The sequence below is a fragment of the Carcharhinus amblyrhynchos genome, chromosome 14 (genome assembly GCF_965287045.1).
Source record: "Carcharhinus amblyrhynchos chromosome 14, sCarAmb.v2.hapA, whole genome shotgun sequence".
In the NCBI taxonomy this organism is placed as follows: domain Eukaryota; kingdom Metazoa; phylum Chordata; class Chondrichthyes; order Carcharhiniformes; family Carcharhinidae; genus Carcharhinus; species Carcharhinus amblyrhynchos.
Genome location: NC_137337.1, coordinates 13324084 through 13344236, shown reverse-complemented (window position 1 = coordinate 13344236; position 20153 = coordinate 13324084). Strand labels below are relative to the sequence as shown.

The 20153-nt window shown below is 43.6% G+C and overlaps 1 protein-coding gene across 5 annotated transcripts in view; it reads left to right on the top strand.

Moving 5' to 3' along the window:
* The first annotated feature begins 227 nt into the window (after positions 1-227).
* The window catches only part of tc2n (tandem C2 domains, nuclear), a 55646-nt gene continuing 35720 nt past the window's right edge, over positions 228-20153 (top strand). The window contains exons 1-3 of one of the 5 annotated variants that reach the window (XM_080202317.1): positions 228-380; positions 7585-7640; positions 18086-18188. In XM_080202317.1, the coding sequence (XP_080058443.1) occupies positions 18155-18188 (34 nt within the window). In that variant the 5' untranslated portion in view covers positions 228-380; positions 7585-7640; positions 18086-18154. Of the gene's footprint in view, positions 707-1066; positions 1293-7584; positions 7641-18085; positions 18189-20153 lie in introns of those variants that run through there. The other 4 variants (XM_080202313.1, XM_080202316.1, XM_080202314.1 and 1 more) reach the window with 4 other exon arrangements.

Genomic DNA, 20153 nt, shown 5'->3' with positions numbered 1-20153 from the left:
GTTTGTTTTTATTCTTTATGGTTTTAAATGAGAAACTATCCACTGGATGGGCTGTTATCCAGGGTGTTCATATGGCATTAGAAAACACGTCTCTCTTATTGATTATCCTTGTCTTAGGAGCGGTCAAAGCGAAAGCGACACTGCAAGGGTTAATAGCTCAGTCACTGTACATTGCGAGGATGTATAGGACCCGGCGGACACCCTTTATATTGCAGTGATTGGGAAATGGAAATGGGAGGTTTATCCAGAATTGAGTGGAAGTTGCTGAGTTCTGGAGAGTGGGGAATGGGGTCAGTGATCGGGACAGGAATAAGGCGCCTTGTTGCTGTGAACAGCCAGTTTGGGGGAAATAAAGTTTTCCTCCTCTGACTCCACAACTTGTAAATCTGAGCTTCCACTGTGGATCTCGGGAATTTGGTGGCATTTTTAAAGATATAGACATATAGACGAAAAAGCCCAATTTTAACACCCGGCAACTTAAAACAAAAACAATTCTTGCGAAGGAAAGTCTTTGTGTGGTTTGATTTTGGGAAGTTGTCAGCAGAAGTTACTGAGTTCCCTCCTGCCCTACATGTGTGGTACTAAGTGGAGCAGCCAGATGTGTGTGTGTGGAGCTGACCCACTCCGGCTCCTGCTGAAATCTTGAACACTTAGCACAAGTGACTGAAAGAAATCCTTGGCAGAATCCTACAGTGATCAGAGAGAGGTAAGTGAAATGAATCCCCACACTATCCCATCTGTCCCTCTGGGATAAACATTTCTCTGAGGAAGCTTTGTAGCCACTGAAATTTATGATGTTTGTGAGTCCAGGCAAAGTTTCTGAAACGTGTTACAGAATGAACTTATTTACTTTTGCGAGAGCGGGTAAGAGTAATCACCGGAGCTGATTAATAAAACTTGATCGGGGACCGTCAAATTTAGTTTCCACCCGGGGATCCGCAGTTTCCTATTTATTTGTTACACTGGGTGGTGCTGCTCTGCTGGGTGAACCAGTGATGTTGAACAGGTTCCTCCACCTGTTAGTTGCAACATCTCCCAGGCGTGGGTATGCCTGCCCAGTGGGTTAAATGGAACGGGAGGCAGACACGGGTTCAGAGTCGGAAGGATTAATGGAAGGGCTCAGATCTTGAACATGTCGCGCCGATGGTTTGAAAACTGGTTACTTCCACAGAGCCCTGAGTGTGAATGGGCCCCTGTACCAGTCAATGTACAGCGACTCCCTGGCACGCAGATATCTCTACATTAAGTTGCTACTAATTGCCTGTCTCTCTCCCATTCCTGGCTACTGTAGAGTGAGTACATGTTTTCATTTCTAATATTTGTGTCGACTGGGGTTTCTGTTTAAAGTTAGCAGGCCAGCCTCACCATGTAAGAGGTGAAATATTTTTATAATGGAAAACTCTCCCCATTTAAAAAAAAACGGTTTATTTAACTGTTATTGGAAGGAACTTAACTGGAAACTGTCGTCAATTCGATGAAGTTTTGGAGTTGTACAGAAAAACTCCCGCGTAGCCTCTGGAGACAGCACTTTTACTTTGGGACTTTGTAAGGTACAGGACTTGGTGGGGCTGAAGTGTGTAGAGATAGAAGGAGATCACTGAACAAGAAGTTCCCCAGAAAGTACGGTCAGAATTAAGTTGTGAAATAAAGGGGAGAGATCTGACCAGACGGGAGGTGTGTGAGGAAAAGTATGAGAGTGTAGGAGGCTGAAGATTCTGTGGGAGTGCTGGAGGGACAAGATACATAGACCTGAGTTAGAGTACAGGGTGAGATCCCTGGCAGCTGGTAAATCCTATCACTTACTAAAATACAGCAGTTTTTAATTGTGGCTGTATCAGTGATCAGAAAGGGGCAATTCTTTAAGAGACTCTACATAATATTTGAACTACCCCCTCCTCACCTCTCCCCGGTATTAATCAGCAACATTCAATAAGAAAGGGATTTGCGTCATGTAAATAGAATGATTTGGGTGTGCAGTGGTTAGCACTGCTGCCACAAAGTGTCAAGGACCGAGGTTCAATTCCAGCTTTGGGGTGACTGCCTATGGAGTTTGCACATTCTCCCTGTGTCTGTGTGGGTTTCCTCCGGATGCTCCGATTTCCTTCCACAAAGATGTGTAGTTTAGGTGGATTGGCCATGCTAAATTGCCTCTTAGTGTCCCAAGATGTGTAGGTTATGGGGAGGGGGATTAATGGAGTAAATATGCAGGGTGATGAGGATGTGGCCTGGGTGCGATGCTCTGTTGGAGAGTCAATGCAGACTCAGTGGGTCAAATGGCCTCTTTCTGCATTGTCGGGATTCTGTGATGTAGTGATTTGAGGCTGGACACAAATTACTGGATGTTTTATATCATTAGTTTTATCAAAACAAGAGCTCACCCTCACCTTCCCTGTTGCAAAACAATACCTCATTTGTGCTATTAGAACAAACTTGGGTGTGAAAAGGTTAGCTAATGAAATAAAGGTTCTTTCAATGAAGAGATTAAATTTGCCGCAATCCTTATCTGGCACAGCACAGCCTCATTCCTGCAGGTGGTAAATTATTCCTGTTAAATTTAAAATTCTTGTTTCTTACTTTACCTTTCCTGTTTCTTTTCACTTTGTCATAATCAATTTTCCCCCCTCTTTATTTATTTTTCTGTATTTCATTTGATTTAAAATTTCCTTTCCTGCACTTAATTAGACTTAAATTTGCCCTATTTCCTCCTTCATCATTTGGTTTGATTTGATTGATTATCGTTGCACGTACTGAAATGCAGTGAAAAGTATTGTTTCTTGCAGACAAAGCATACCATTGATAGGGTATGTAGGGGAGAAGGGAATGAGAATGTACAGAATGTAGTGTTACCATCATAGCTAAGGTGTAGAGAAAGATCAACTTAATGAGAGATTAAAATAGAACAGTATTAGAGAGTTTAAAAGAGTTAGAATACAGTTTTAAAAGCTTCGAATGAGAGTGAAAGATAGAATCAGATGGAATGATGGGGACAGCTGACAAGAATCACCACGTTCCAGCACCATTGTTAAAGAGATTTGCTCTGTTTCTCAAACTTTAACTCTGACTGAAAATTGACTGCTGGCCCCATCATTCACCAAGTTCCCTCCCAGACATGTTATTATGCGGCACGCCTAAGATTAAGCCTAAGATCGGGAGGATTCAATTTGATTTTGAAATGGTTTTTGGAGCAAGCAAGGAAATGGATTAAGGGCTTGGCCACTCTGAGCATTGGCTCTGTACCTTGAAGAATGCTGTAACTTCTTTTTTAAACTGAAGGGTTGAGGAGGGAGTTTAATTCACAAAACTCACACAATGAGATGCCTCGCTTCAGCAAATTCTGGCACAATGCAATCTTTAGACCTGTACCATGTGGTGGCTAGTGTGTAATTCTCTGTTCATCTAGTGAAAAGTAAGCAAATCAAACTCATGTGTTCTGAAGTTTGACATTTATTTGTGTGTCATGGTTACCACGCTTGTAGCAGTTGGTAATCCTTTCTGACTCTGTGTGGGTGAACCTGTGAGCTGTTGCATCTATCTGACTAGAGTTTGAGTTAAAGAGCTAAAAAAGGACGCTGATCACAGAACTGGTACGATGCAGAAGGAGGCCATTTGGCCCATCGTGTCTGCATCAGTTCTCCAAATGGTTATCAAGATTTAGTGTCATTCCCCTGCCCTTTCCCCTAAACATTGTCTCTATTCAAATAATCATCTTACAGCCTTTTGAATACCTTGATTGAACCTGCTTCCACCACACTTCCAGGCAGAGTATTCAGACCTCAACCATTCACTGAGTGAAAAAGGATTTTCTCACATCAGATCAAAAGAGGAAATCTAATAATAAAAATCTGACACTCAAGGGAGATACTTGAAGAAAGATTATTTTTCACTATTTTGACATGTTACAAAGAGATTGAGAAGGTGCAAGAAATCTGATGCTGCAGTTATTAAACATTCTTCATCTCGTGTCTGTATTAGCCAAAGATTAACTAAGGCATTGCTAACCATTTTAATATCAAACCTTTTTTATTTGCAAGGTCAGATTTCTGAACTGCAAAAGCCAATTGGGATGGATTTTCCAGACCCCCTGCAATGGCTTGCCATTGGCTGCTGGCAGAATCTTCTGGTCCCGTCGACGTTTACCACATTTTGTGTGGCTTCCCATTCCATCATCAGGGACTCCTGCCGTGGGGGTTTGCCTTCGGCAGGACTGGAAGATCCCACTGGCAGGAAAGGCTGGAAAATCCCTTTTTGATTTGGAAGCCCATTTCTAATATGTTTTAAAATATATTTCTGTTATCGATGGTCATTCTGCAATATCCATTGGTTCTTCAACCTTTTAGTGACAAAATACCATGCGACAAAATACCAAATTTACCATTACTAAAGAGTAAATGTGACAGTCATTCCCCTTTCTCCTTTTTCACAGGTCCCGTTGTGCTATATACTCCCTGTTATCCCATATGTCAGGTAGTACTCGCGAGTGTTACAATCATGCCAGGAGAAATGATCTGGCTCCCTTCCATTCTGTGCCCTCAGTTGGTCACCACATAGGTTTTTAAAATTTAATTTTTCAGTGAATGCCTTTTTCCATCCAAATGTATTTTTACTATCTATGCAGTGGAAAATATGGAGCCCCTCACAAGGTCTGCTGGAACTAAAGAAACAGCAAGTTTATTAGTTATTAAAGTGGAAAGAAAAATAATTAAAATGTGATGTTACCCACACATAGGTTTCAGAAGTGAGGAAAGTTAGAATCTAAATAAAAAGTTAAAGGAACATCCGGTTAATCCTTTTTTAAAATTTGTTAGTGGGACATGGGCATTGCTGGCTGGCTAACATTTATTGCCCATCCCTAGTTGCCCTTGAACTGAGAGCCTTGCTACGCCATTTCAGAGGGCAGTTAAGAGTCAACCACATTGCTGTGGATACTCTGGAGTCACATGTAGTCCAGACCAGATAAGGATGGCAGATTTCCCTCCTTAAAGGACGTTGGTGAACCAGATGGGATTTTCCAACAATGCTTTCAGGGTCATCAATAGATTCTTAATTCCAGATTTTTAAAATTGAATTCAGATTCCACCATCTGCTGTGGTGGGATTTAAACCCAGGTCCCCAGAACATTAGCTGAGTTTCTGGATGAATAGGTCTAGCAATAATACCACTAGGCCATCACCTCCCTTTACTTGTCCTTGAGGCACAGATTGTTGAAGGTTGCGTCCAGTGTAAGTCAGCTGATTCCTTTAAAATCACAAAGTTGAATTGAGGTTCATGGAACTTCATTTGTTGGAGATAATTTCCTTTTTTAAATCTGTAATTCATCCACCAGAAAGTGATGAGTTTCTCCTCAGGTTCTTTCTGATGAACCTTCACCATCTCTTCTGCTGGATTTTTAAACTGTAGAGATGGGGCTTCACTTAACTTAAGGGAGAGAAAGATTCTTTACCGCTCTATTAGCAGTTTTGCGCAATTCCTTTGCAACTGCTTGGCAAACCCAATTCTTAAAAGTCCTGCTCGCTGAATCTTCTAAAGGAATCTAATTACATGTCTGCGGCAGTCATTGTTGTAGAACAAATAATCATATTCTGATATCTCAGAAACCTTCAACATTTTTCAAGATAATAAAAATCAACAGTAGATAGGGATCTAAAATCCGGTACAGAGGAGGGGGAAGGTCCGGGTGTCTTTTTGGTTGTGTGCTCTGGGTGGCCAGCGGTTCCCTTTCGTTTTGATAGGATTATAGTCAAATAAGTCTCACACTTTGTTTCTCTATGTCTTCCTATCCATAATCCTTTTTGAAGTGGACATTGACATCCCCAGGTGTAAAATTCTATGAGCAACACGACAGGGCATGACTGCAATGTAATCCATATAGTAACTATTCAGAAGAGATCCACTCACAATTTCAGACATCAGGTGACTACTGACTCTATGACTCTATGACAATGACAGCCTTTTTGGTCAGTGGCTTTTCTTGTATTTTGTATGTTCTTGGTTAGCTGGTGAAATTGTAGGTAGATATCAATCAGTGACAAGTCCTCGTCATCATGACATGTGAAAGAAGCTACCAGGAGAGAATTGTCAAAACTAAGTGCCCTCAGGCACAAATCATGCAACAAGTGACCAGATTCATTGAATCTGTGTTCACAGCTGGCCACAATGGAGTGTGCACTCAAAACTGTGGCGTTTGCTAATCTGGTACAACTAATGTGGCAGGCAAGGGTTCAACCCTCCACAACCTCCCCCAAGCAACTGGAGGAATTTCAACTCAGCTCATTAAATGAATCTGCAGTTTAAATTTTGTATCCATAATAGTGACGATGAGATTGTTGTATAAACTCAACTGGCTCAGTAATGTTCTCTGGGGAGGGAAATGCGCCGTCCTTAGCTGATCTGACTGATAAGTGAATCCAGACCCGCAACAATATGATTGACTCTGTAACTTTCCTCCAAAGCGGTCTGGCAAACCAATCCGTCATATCAAACACTGCTGCAAACAGTTACATTCCTCACCCACTGCACAGGTCCAAGAAGGTGATTCTCCAGCACTTTCTCACGGGCGATTGGGGATGAAGAAAAATTGCTGCTGATGTCATTGCACAAATGAATGAGGAGAAAGAGCTGCTCACTCCTGGTGGCCCTCCAATTGCAGGTGGAGGGCTACTGTAAAAAAATAGAGTTAATATTCATTCCATGATGAAATCAAAAAGTAATCTTAAACTATAATCTTGTACTGGGATTCAAATAAGAGTTGCAAATTGCTGTGGCTTTGCTTGCATCAGTTAAATTTCCTGATAAGATTGCAGCTCTAATTACTCTCATAATCAATTACATGAGCATGAATTCAATAGAATGAATGGAAACCACTTGAAGGCTGATTGCTATTTTACATTAAAATTTTATCTGTGAGTGATGATTGACATTTTTGTATGGACCAATCACATCTTTCAAACACACACACACACACTTTTTAAAATATATTTATTGCTTTAGCACATTTTCTTGTGATCATCTCCTTTTATTTTCCACCCTTTACCAGCCAGCTCTTCACCTGTAAGTGTTACTTTTCTCCTCTCTTGCTTCCCCTCCAAGCACTGTGGATTTCCACCTCTTTTTGTTTGCTTGCTCTGTTCTTTTCAATCCCTCCTGTTGTTCCCCTGATTCAACATAACCTGGTAACTCCCAAACACTTAGTCAACCCAGCAGACCATTATCCCAACCTGCCCCATCTCCCTAACCTGTAATATCCTTTAATTACCTTGCACGCCTCAGTTAGAGCACTCTTAATCTGCACTCCCAATGCTTTTAAATATTTGGGTAGGTTTCAATAAAATATCCAGCTTGAGAGCTCACTGGAAGTTATATACTCTGTGGAATCAAATTCAAGGCATGTCTGGTGAAGGCAAAGGGAGGTCTTGTATGGTTTCTCATCAGAGGCCATTCAGGAGAAAGCTCTTGAGATATACTGCAACATTTACGCCTCTCCAGTTTCAAACCAGTTTTCTATCGTGACAATGTGATGTAGAAATGTATCTGTAGACTGAGACAAAAAGTTGGCAGAGTGATTGATTAGTTCTCTTTCATTTTTAGCATTTAACTGGATAATGGAAGTGAAAAGCGACTGCAGCGCAAGGGACTGAAGAGAAGTGTGTAACCACCCAAGCTGAGTGCTTTTGAATTCATTGATTTTGGAATTTGTGGATATATGATTATATCAAGCACATGATACACTGATTTAGTGATTAAACCAAGATAGGTAGATGATACAAAAACAAAATATTGCGAATGCTGGAGTTTGGAAATATAGTATGGAGAATGCTAAGACAACTAAGGGTGGCATGGTGGCGCAGTGGTTGGCATTGCTGCCTCACAGCGCCAGGGAGCCAGGTTCAATTCCAGCCTCAGGTCACTACCTGTGTGGAGTTTGCATTTCTCCCCGTGTCTGTGTGGGTTTCCTCCAGGTGCTTCAGTTTCCTACCACAGACCAAAGGTGTGCTGGTTAGGTTGATTGGTCATTGGACACCATAGTGTCGGGGGGATTAGCAGGGTAAATGAGAGTTATGGGAATAGGGCCTGGGTGGGATTGTGGCCGGTACAGACTCAATGGGCTGAATGGCCTCCTTCTGTACTGTCGGGATTCTATGATTCTACAACTTGGCAGCTCTGGCAGCATTTGAGGAGGGTGAAACAGAGTTAGCTTTTCAGATCTGGGATCTTTTACCAGAAATGGAAAAATTTAGAAATGTAATAGGTTTTGAGCAAGTGAACAAGCAGGGGTGGGTGGTGGTGGGAAGAACAAAAGGGAAGATTTTGCTTTTGAAGAGCGTAACATGTTATCTTAGCCAGTATAAAACTTAGCTATTTGTGGCTCTGTCAGAGGAGGTAAAAGAGTAAAGTAAATTTTGTTTATTGTCACAAGTAGGTTTACATTAACACCACAATGAAGTTACTGTGAAAACCCCGAGTCACCACACTCCATCACCTCTTCAGGTACAAAGAGAGAAAATTTAGCATGGCCAATGCACATAACTAGCACCTGTTTTGCACTATGGGCGGAAACCCACACAGGCATGGGGAGAATGTGCAGTCTCCACATAGACAGTGATCCAAGCCGAGAACCGAATCCAGGTCCTTGACACTGTGAGGCAGCAGTCCTAACCCCACTGTCCCACTGTGCCGCCCAGATAGATGGCACACTCCAGATCATTTTTTTTTGGTGCACAGCGTACATTGAAAGCTTTAACGGAGATTGAAATCTGAAACCACAGAGTAGTGTATTGGTAATGATAGGAATGTAAATATTGTGAGTTCAAATCATGTTTTGGCAAATTGTGAAATTAGCCTCGGTAAATCTGGTTTTGGAAGAGGACGTTGGAAACAGTTGGATTATTTTAAAAACCAAATTAGTTTGCTAATGTCCTCTGTGAAGGAAAGTGGCCATTGTTACCCTGTCTAGTTTACATGCCCCACGCTATGTTAGTCACTAATTCACTTTTATCAGGGCAACTAGAAGTGGATAATGAACACAGCTTTGTCAGTGTTGCAAGAATATTGCAAAATGAAGCAAATGCATAATTGCTCTAATATTTAGAGATTCCAGAATTAATCTGCGATTTATTTGGAGGTGATGCAACATTTTTTATTTACTGAGACCCACGTTAGGAATGGGTTGTCAGGCCTTCCAATTAAGTCCTAATTTGATGTCAATTATCCAATAGAAATCACTGATATACAAAGGGGTTACAAGTGGCACTGGAGGTTGGGGAGAATTGTATGTGGAGTTGAATCAAAGAAATAAAGGTGGTTTATGAAGAAGCAGGCCTTGTATCTCCTCTACTGAACTGCAACCGAGTGGCTCAAACATTCCACACTTGTGGTAAATCTAAAGCAGGCAGATATAAAGCCCACTTCTCATTGTCCACTGTCACTCCTACCCATCTATTTGAAGTTCTGTAGATTTTCTTTCCTTAATCTCCAGATGATAACAAAGCAGCAACCTGATCAAACGCTACCCATTCTTAAAATAATCACTGTGTTTTGGCTTCTCTGTAACCTCTGCTCTGATCAAATAATGTGTATTTTTTAGATGCACACAGCAAGTTTTTTACACAGAGGGTGCTGGGTGCCTGGAACTGAGGCCAGGGGAGGTAGTGGAAACAGATACGATTGCGGAATCTTGACAAATATAGGATGGGAATAGAGGGATATGGTCCTCAGAAGAGTAGGGGGTTTTAGTTCAGTTGGGCAGCATGGTCAGTGCAGGCTTGGAGGGCTGAAGGGCCTGTTCCTGTGCTGTAATTTTCTTTGTTCTTAATGCTTTGTAATTCTTAAGCGTGTTTAGTAAAACACTCATTTTCAGCTGCCTAGACCCAAAGTTCAAGAATTCCCTCTGTAAATCCCTCCAACACCAAGGCATGAACCTCCTTGATGAACTTTTCAGTTACTCATAGTATATTTTTTGCATGTTTGTTTTGTCTCATTATTTCCTTTATTGAAACTGTGGTGCTTTTTTCATACATTAAAGGTGGGACATAATGGGAGTTGTTCTTAAAATGTAGTGTAATTCAATCTGCCAGTCCACAGCACAGACTGTAACTGTGTCAAACCTCTTTGAATACTCACAATCACTTGTAATCTGGCCATGCTACCTTCAGCGATGAATGCTCAGTGCCAAATCATTTCTGAATCACAGGAATAGCACAGAGAACCCATAAGTGAGTCTCCAAGTCATTGCAAACCAACCACAAAGTAATCATTCATTCACCACATAACTTTCTACTGTGAAGCAAATCTGTCATTAATTCCATTAGCTTTGCTTCCCTTAAAATCCTCTAATAGATGGCTGTTTCACATTGTAAATGGAATTAAGTTCCAATGTAAAGTTTTATGCATTGCAAATAATCACGAAGGGATGGCATGTGTCTTAGTTACCCAGCGTACTAGACAAGTGTACTTGTTGAGTTGCTAACTGTCCAATGCACAAGAAAAACTGCAGGCATTCGTACAATCTGTTCTCACGTTTTGCACGAGTGAACTCTTCTGGACCTGTGTTGTCTGACAGCAGCAGTTTTTTTTCTTTGCTATCCTGTTCTTTACTGATGGAAAGTTATTTCAAAGTGCCATTAGTTGTTGGCAACAAAAGTAAGGATATATTTCCAATATAGCTGAGCAGAGCTTGCTTACCCCATTGTTGTTCATATGAGGCTTGGCTCTGTCATGGAGACACTGTCAATGCATTTTGCAAATGTTCTTAAGACAAGGGAAATCATAGAATCCCTACAGTGCAGACAGAGGCCATTCAGCTCATCAAGTCTGCACTGACCATGATCCCACCCAGCTCCTTTTCACATAACCCCACATATTTAACCTGTTAATTCCCCTGACACTGGGGTCAATTTAGCATGGCCAATCCACCTGAAGCATCTTTGGACTATGGGAGGAAACCAGAGCACCCAGAGGAAACCCACAAAGACACGGGGAGAACATGCAGACTCGGCACAGACTGCGACCTAAGCCAGGAATCGAACCCAGGTCCCTGGCACTATGAGGCAGCAGCACTAACCACTGTGCCACTGTGCCACTGTGCTGCTTGTGCTACCCATTGCTGAAATACTGGCAGTTGAGTTGCATTTGTTGCGTACTCCTAGTTTCCCTGTTAAGAGTGAACCAAGTCATGGAACATGTAAACCTGACCAGATTAGGATGGCAGGTTCCCTTTGCAGAAAGACATAAAGTGAATGAGTTGGAATTTTACAGCAATGTTTCAGCTTCTGTTTTCCTGTTTAATGAGCAAATTTGTTGAATGCTATGACAGCGGTGGAAATCTGATTGTTGAGGTTGAAGCATGCAGTTCCTGGAAGGATAGACATGGGTTTGAGATGTGATAACACGTTCAAGGACTTTGGTGAGGAAAGAGAAACGCTTGATAAACACGTCAGGGAGAAAGGAATACTAAGTAATATGTTGATACAATGACAGGAAGCAGCATTGGAAGAGATTCATGTGAAGCCTGCACTGCTGCCTCACAGCGTCAGGGACCTGGGTTCAATTGCGGTCACTATCTGTGTGAAGTTTTCTCCCCATGTGTGCAAAGCTCCAGTCTCCTCTCATAGTCCAAAGATGTGTTGGTTAGGTGGATTAGCCAGGGTAAATGTACACAGTTATAGGGATAGGGCAGAGGACAGGATACTCTTTTGGAGAGTCAGTGCAGACTGGATGGGCCAAAAGGCTTCTTTCTGCACTACATGGAATCTATGGTTCTATATATATATATGTAGTTAGGGGAATTGGCGGGATAAATATGTGAGGTTATGGGAGTAGGTTGGGATGCTCTGGGAGAGTCAGTGTGGGCTCTCTTTCTGCACTGTAGTGATTCTTTGATTCTATAAATAGCAGCATGAAACAGATGGAACAAATGGCCTGTTTCCATGTTGTACCTCCATGTCTGAGCCAGGATTTCCCAGCCCTGACACTGACACTTATCACCATCGCAGGCAGGACAGGGACATTTGGAGAGGCGTTAAAAGGGTCTTTGCAGACAGCAGCTTAAGCATTTATTTTAACTTGCGCTCCCTGCACGACTAAACAGTGAGAGTTCGATCACCAGCCCCTAGAACTGAATCACTGTCACACATTAACAATGACCCTGTCTCTCAGCAAAAAAGTCAGAGATGCAGCTGACGTTTTGCTGGGTCACCGGCTGATCCTGTGAGTACTCCATTCCCGGATCTCTCCCATTCACTGTCCAGGAAATTGGACAGGAAGCAGCTTCCCACTTTGGGAAATCAAGCTACCGCAACAAATCGTAGCTGCCAATATACAGCAAACTCTGTAAGTGGACAGAATGGTGTTAACGCTCAGAGTTTTTATCCTGAAACCTATGCACCAGAGGTCTTAACGTGTCTGAGCTCTTTTCGTGATGCTACTGTTTATTTTCAGCACCTTTTGTTTTGTACTCTCAATTTGCAGCAGAAATGTTTTATCTACTTAATGTGTTCACCAGACTCTTAAACTGGGAAGGTAATTGGAAAAATATACAGAATGAAGCATGACCAACCAAAGAACGTTTTAACTTCATGATAATTACACCTCTGATGTGTGAATATAAATTATTTGAGATCAGTGGTGGAAAAATTGAAGCTTTTCTGCATGTGGAGGTGGGGTAGTCAGAATGGACTTGACAAAAGCAGCTGATAAATTAGAGAATAAAAGCATTTACACTTTCAGAAAGAATTAATTTATAGCAAATCTTTCATGGTCTCCCACCGTCCCAAATTCTCTACAGTCAGTGAGTCATTGGTCACTGTTGGGATGTAGGAAATGTGGCAACCAATTTGTGTGAACTAATTCTCACAAACGTTCATTGTGGCCAGATATTCTATTTTGATGACACTGATGAAAGGATCGATATTGAGCTGGGCACTGGACAGAACTCCGCTGCTCTTCATCATATCGCACCCAGGGAGTTTTCACCTCCACTTGAGTGGACAGAGCTCTCCTGGGTTCATGTTTAGTGGCACCTCTGACAGTGCAGCATTCCCTCAAGATTGTAATGGGGTTTTAGTTCAAACTATACTCTAAATTGGGGTTCGAAATCAAGGCCAGGCCTGCGTTACCACTCAGCCAAAGTTGAAACGAAAATTACTGCAGTTGAGTCTTGAAATCCAAGGGTGGCACGGTGGCACAATGGTCTCACAGCACTAGGGATCTGGATTCGAATCCTAGCTTGGGTCACTGTCTGTGCAGAGTTTGCACCTTCTTCCCCTGTCTGCGAGGGGGTGCTCCACTTTCCTCCCACAGTCCAAAGATGAGTGGGTTAGGTGGTTTGGCCAAGCTGAATTGCCCCTTAGTGTCAGAGGGACTAGCTACAGTAAATGCATGGGGATTGTGGTTGGTGCAGACTTGATGGGCCAAATAGCCTCCTTCTGCACTGCAGGAATCTATGATAAATCCTACCTCAGTGTACCCCGAACAGGTGCTGGATTCTGGTGACCCGGGGATTTTCACCGTAACTTCATTGCAGCGTTAATGTATTCGTGACACTAATAAATAAACTTTACTTTTAAGTTTTGCCAGGAAGTGGCAAGAGCAAAAACAAGAAGCTCTCAGCAAAAGAACAAAATATGGCCAATGCTTGAAATCTGAAATCAAAACAGAAAATGCCGGAATAGTGAAGTTGACCTTGCAACAGAGTTGCTGTTCCAGGCCAATGATTTTCCCAGGGAAGCTCCCAGCTATGTATACTTCTGATAATAAATCACCTCCAAATGTCCACGATCGAAAGACATTTTTATTTCTACTATTGCAGAAAACCAGCTCTAATGTAAATTCTTTTAAAATTTAAAACGCTCGCCAAATCAGATGCATTGTGGAAATGGAAATTAAATTCATAGGCAGGATTCTCATTTGAGTGAGTAACTCTGCTGATCCACAAAATGCTCCTACTTCTTGGAATCATAGGGTGGGATTTTCCAGCTGTTCCTGCTGGTGGGATCTTCGGTCCTGCCGATGGTGACCCCCGGTGCGGATTCCCTGGTGCTGGAGGGTGCGAACGATGCAAAACAGCAGCAGGACTGGAAGATCTGGCCGCTGGTGGACTGCCTGTGCAGGGTGGGGGTGTTGGAGGGTTAATTAATTGAACCTGGAATAACAGGGTCCTTTGAATTTGTTCTTTTTTAAAAAAATGTTTTTATAAGCTTCAATATTTTCCAGTTTACGATAGCTTTGTTAAAACATTAACAGAGCGAGGCATGATAAACCCAGCTTTCTAGTTTGAATAGAAGATTAGTTCATGGTTCCTGGATCAATGATTGAAATGTGGAATGGGCAAGTGGGAAGAGAGCTAACCATGCTTACAATAAACAAGGATGCAGGAACTAATTTCTTTCCTCATCTTCTGAGAAATTAGCGTCTTAGGTTTATGACTATTACCGTTAAAGATCCATAAAGAAGATAAGCAACAGCTGTGGATGATATCCAGAGTGTTAATCCAATTGAAGTCAAATAAAACTTTATATCTGCAGCCATACTAAAACTGTTTTACTGGTAACACAGATAGAAGGGGAAACATTAACTTATTTTTGTGCATGGTGTCATGTGGAATCTCTGTGTCCCTATGCGTGCAGACTATAAATGCAGTTGGATTTACAACAAGGCAGCTGTTCTAAAGTTAATTTATTAGTCACGAGTGGGCTTATATTAACACTGCAATAAGGATACTGGTCTCCCTGTGAAGAGTTTCTTTATCCACCAGCACTGATTATCTAATTTAAAGTAAGATACAAATGTGAGGTTATCCACTTTGGAAGAAATAATAGTCGGATGGAATATTATTTAAATGGTGAAAAGTTGCAGCGTGCGACGGTTCAGAGGGACCTGGGGGTCCTTGTGCACGAATCGCAAAAACCCAGTGCAGCAGGTGATCAAGAAGGCGAATGGAATGTTGGCCTTTATAGCGAGGGGGCTAGAATATAAAAGCGGGGAGGTCTTGCTGCAACTGTACAGGGCACTGGTGAGGCCGCAGCTGGAGTACTGTGTGCAGTTTTTGTCCCCTTATTTACATAAGGATATATTGGCCTTGGAGGGAGTACAGAGAAGGTTCACCAGGCTGATACCGGAGATGAGGGGGTTTGCTTATAAGGAGAGATTGAATAGATTGGGTCTGTACTCGTCAGAGTTTAGAAGGCTGAGGGGGGATCTTATAGAGACTTACAAAATAATGAAGGGGCTAGATAGGGTAGAGGTAGAGAGATTCTTTCCACTTAGAAACGAAACCAGAACTAGAGGGCACAGCCTCAAAATAAGCGGGGGGGGGGGGGCAGTTTAGAACAGAGCTGAGGAGGAACTCCTTCTCTCAAAGGGTGGTGAATCTCTGGAATTCTCTGCCCGTTGAAATGGTGGAGGCTACCTCGTTGAATATGTTTAAGTCACGGGTAGATAGGTTTCTGATAGACAGGGGAATTAAGGGTTATGGGGAGCAGGTGGGAAAGTGGAACTGATCCACGACAGATCAGCCATGATCTTATTGAATGGCGGGGCAGGCTCGAAGGGCTAGATGGCCTACTCCTGCTCCTATTTCTTATGTTCTTATATTCTTGCCTCTGAGACATCACAGCGTTTTGTTAAGTACTTATCTGGTTACCTCCAAGTTGGCCCATTGTTTTGATTGTGCTCCTGGATGTTTGCTGTGTTGAAGGCGCGATATAAATATAAATTCTCCTGTTCTTGCAGAGCTGCAGTTGTATGTAGTGGCTTGAAGGGACCATAAAAAGAAAGAAATCTGTGAAAAGGGAACCTTAACCTGTGGCAAAACTAAGACAGGGGTTGCACCCATGTCATGGAATCATAGAATCCCTACAGTGTAGAAGGAGGCCATTCGGCCCATTGTGTCTGCACTGACCACATCCCTATCCCCATAACCTCAAGCATTTACCCTAGCTAGTCCCCCTGACACTAAGAAGCAATGTAGCGGGACAATCCACCTAACCTACACATCTTTGGACTATGGGAGGAAACCGGAGCACCCGGAAGAAACCCACACAGAGAATGTGCAAATTCCACACATCATAGTGACCCAAGCCGGGAGTCAAACCTGAGTCCATGGTACTGTGAGGCAGCACTGTGCCACCGTGCCTTCCCTTCAGTGATCATTGCCTCTTCCCCTCCAATTAACAGAAACAGATTAGGGGTAGAGTTAGTGGTAATGGACAGAGCAAATTGGTTGCCTTTTGTGGGAGCTGCCAATTTCATTGCATTGACATCTGTCCCATCAGGAATTTATAACAGGACCATCACCCAGGCAGTGAAAATGTAAAGCAATGTCTTACTCCTCTTCTCCCCCTGCCATCTCAGCTATGATCTGAAATATAAATGTTTGGTTAGCCAACTATAGCGGTTACTTAGTGACAGACAGAAAGATTGGATGAGTCATTAGTTAATTTTGCTTTTATTTTGGTGGTGTTGGTTTAGGGAGAACTGCTTTCTGTTTGAATGGTGGCTTGGGGGCCTTGACAGCTACTTAAACTGGGGCACTATCTCACCAGTTCAAAAGTGGACAACACTTCTGACCACGATTTACATTGCAGTATGTACCTGGATTATGACTCCAGCCCATGGCAAGGAATTCAAATCCTGTTACATGAGAAAGATAGCTGCTGATTGAGTCAAACTGACACTGTTAGACTGGACATAAGAACATAAGAACGTAAGAAATAGGAGCAGGAGTAGGCCATCTAGCCCTTCGAGCCTGCCCCGCCATTCAATAAGATCATGGCTGATCTGTCGTGGCTCAGTTCCACATTCCCGCCCTCTCCCCATAACCCTTAATCCCCTCGCTTATCAAAAACCCATCAACCAGCGTCTTAAAAATATTTAGCGAGGCAGCCTCCACCACTTCAACGGGCAGAGAATTCCAGAGATTCACCACCCTTTGAGTGAAGAAGTTCCTCCTCAACTCCGTTCTAAACCGCACCCCCTTTATCTTGAGGCTGTGCCCCCTAGTCCTACTGTCCACCTCTATCCTATCCATCCCATTCATCATCTTATATGTCTCAATGAGATCTCCCCTCATTCTTCTAAACTCTGAGTACAAGCCTAGTTTATTCAGCCTCTCCTCATAGCTCAACCCCCTCAACTCCGGTATCAGCCTAGTAAACCTCCTCTGCACTCTCTCCAAGGCCAAAATATCCTTGCATAAGTACAGCGACCAAAACTGCACACAGTACTCCAGCTGCGGCCTCACCAGTGCCCTATACGGCTGCAGCAAGACCTCCCTACTTTTATATTCAATCCCCCTCGCTATGAAGGCCAGCATCCCATTCACCTTCCTGACCTCCTGCTGCACCTGCAAGCTGGGTTTTTGCGACTCATGCACAAGGACCCCGAGGTCCCTCTGCACCGTCGCCTGCTGCAGTTTTTCACCAAGTAAGTAATAGTCCTTCCTACCATTATTCCTACCAAAGTGGACCACCTCGCACTTGCCAACATTAAATTCCATTTGCCATTTCCTGGCCCATTCGCCCAGCCTATCTAGATCCTTCTGCAGACTCTCCACACCCTCCGCGCAATTTGCCGTTCCACCAACCTTGATGGGTGAGATAAACCGGCCTCCCAACTAGAGGGGGGTGGCGGGCTGTTTGCTAGTTGCGGGATTCTCTGGTCCCATTGCTGTCAATGGGAATTACCATTTACATCACCCCATGCTGGCGGGAAACTCATGGGCGGGGGTGCACTGCCAGTGGGATTGGAGGATCCCATTGGCATGAACAGCCGGAGAATTCCAGCCATGTTTTTCGAAAGGATACTTCCCCTTGCCTTGTGATTTTTAAATTAAAAGACAAGTATCACTGACTTCCACTGAATTTGACTTGAAATGAATTGTCTACAGCACAAAAGAACACACTTTGAGAAAAGAGGACAATAACCTTTGCTGGTGGCCCTTATAGTGTCTGTCCAAGGTCAAACCAATATGCATTTTGTTGTTTTGCAACAGTCATTAACAATTGGATTGTATTATTTTCTGGTTTTTCTAACGCAATCCTTCTGAAAACCACTTTTCAGCATGTTTGACCCAGTGTTCCTTTTATTTCTGCAGGTGTCCTGTGATATGTGGAGATCTTACAAAAAAAATCCTAAAAATCTTGGAGCCTGAGCGACCGAACTAATGGCAGGCCTTCAGTTAGTTACACCCACCCCAGGTATGTCTCTGATATCATAGCTGGAGTCAGGAATCCAGTTTTAGTGAGAGGCATCCTTTGTTCTTTGCTCAATTTCTGGCTCGCTACACTGCTGTAGAATCAGCTGAAAGGTTAAGGCAGGCTAGAAGCCATCCCATTTATCTGGTGATAAAGCACTTTATGACTAATCGTACATTTTGTCCGAGGGCAGATTGATGTCCCAACTGCTAGTGGTCAGCACTCAATTGAGCATTAAATGCACTGGGGCTGTCAGAGTCAGTGGGGGTGTGTTCCCCACTGACTCTCAGGGGGATGTGTTCCCCACTGACTCTCAGGGGGATGTGTTCCCCACTGACTCTCAGGGGGATGTGTTCCCCACTGACTCTCAGGGGGATGTGTTCCCCACTGACTCTCAGGGGGATGTGTTCCTCACTGACTCTCAGGGGGATGTGTTCCCCACTGACTCTCAGGGGGATGTGTTCTCCACTGACTCTCAGGGGGATGTGTTCCTCACTGACTCTCAGGGGGATGTGTTCCCCACTGACTCTCAGGGGGATGTGTTCTCCACTGACTCTCAGGGGGATGTGTTCTCCACTGACTCTCAGGGGGATGTGTTCCTCACTGACTCTCAGGGGGATGTGTTCCCCACTGACTCTCAGGACGATGTGTTCTCCACTGACTCTCAGGGGGATGTGTTCCTCACTGACTCTCAGGGGGATGTGTTCCTCACTGACTCTCAGGGGGATGTGTTCTCCACTGACTCTCAGGGGGATGTGTTCCCCACTGACTCTCAGGGGGATGTGTTCCCCACTGACTCTCAGGGGGATGTGTTCCTCACTGACTCTCAGGGGGATGTGTTCCCCACTGACTCTCAGGACGATGTGTTCCCCACTGACTCTCAGGACGATGTGTTCCTTACTGACTCTCAGGGGGATGTGTTCCTCACTGACTCTCAGGGGGATGTGTTCCTCACTGACTCTCAGGGGGATGTGTTCCTCACTGACTCTCAGGGGGATGTGTTCCTCACTGACTCTCAGGGGGATGTGTTCCTCACTGACTCTCAGGGGGATGTGTTCCCCACTGACTCTCAGGGGGATGTGTTCCCCACTGACTCTCAGGGGGATGTGTTCCTCACTGACTCTCAGGGGGATGTGTTCCCCACTGACTCTCAGGGGGATGTGTTCCTCACTGACTCTCAGGGGGATGTGTTCCTCACTGACTCTCAGGGGGATGTGTTCCCCACTGACTCAGGGGGATGTGTTCCCCACTCACTCTCAGGGGGATGTGTTCCCCACTGACTCTCAGGGGGATGTGTTCCCCACTGACTCTCAGGGGGATGTGTTCCCCACTGACTCAGGGGGATGTGTTCCCCACTCACTCTCAGGGGGATGTGTTCCCCACTGACTCTCAGGGGGATGTGTTCCCCACTGACTCAGGGGGATGTGTTCCCCTCTGACTCTCAGGGGGATGTGTTCCCCACTGACTGTCAGGATGGTGGGCTCTGACTGCTTGCCATGCTGAAAATTCAGGGTAATTACCAATACAGATTCTATAGAATAGAAAAGATTGAATGTCAGACATTTTGTAGTGAATTCAAAAATAGAACCTAGCATTTGTTGTTCTTGTGAGCTTTTGCATTTTAGGAAACTGGTGATCACTATCTCCAACCCTTGCCTGGTTCAGTGACCCTTTCTATTAGGCTAATTATAGGAGAGTTGATATGAGAACTCTGGTCATCTGGTATTTTGTTGGACCCAAAAAAAAATTATTTTGAATAAGAGAGAGGTTTACATATAAAATGTCCTTTATTTCAAATGTAATGAAGTGAATGATGAAAATTGTTATCACCTCACCAACCCTGTTCTTCCTCAAGATCATCACCCTAACCTTAACTGTATAAATGTAATCCCTGGGAGAAAGATTCTCCCTATCTCTCATCTACCCATCCCCCACAAATTAAATTCTAGCTCATTCCTAACACTCAGA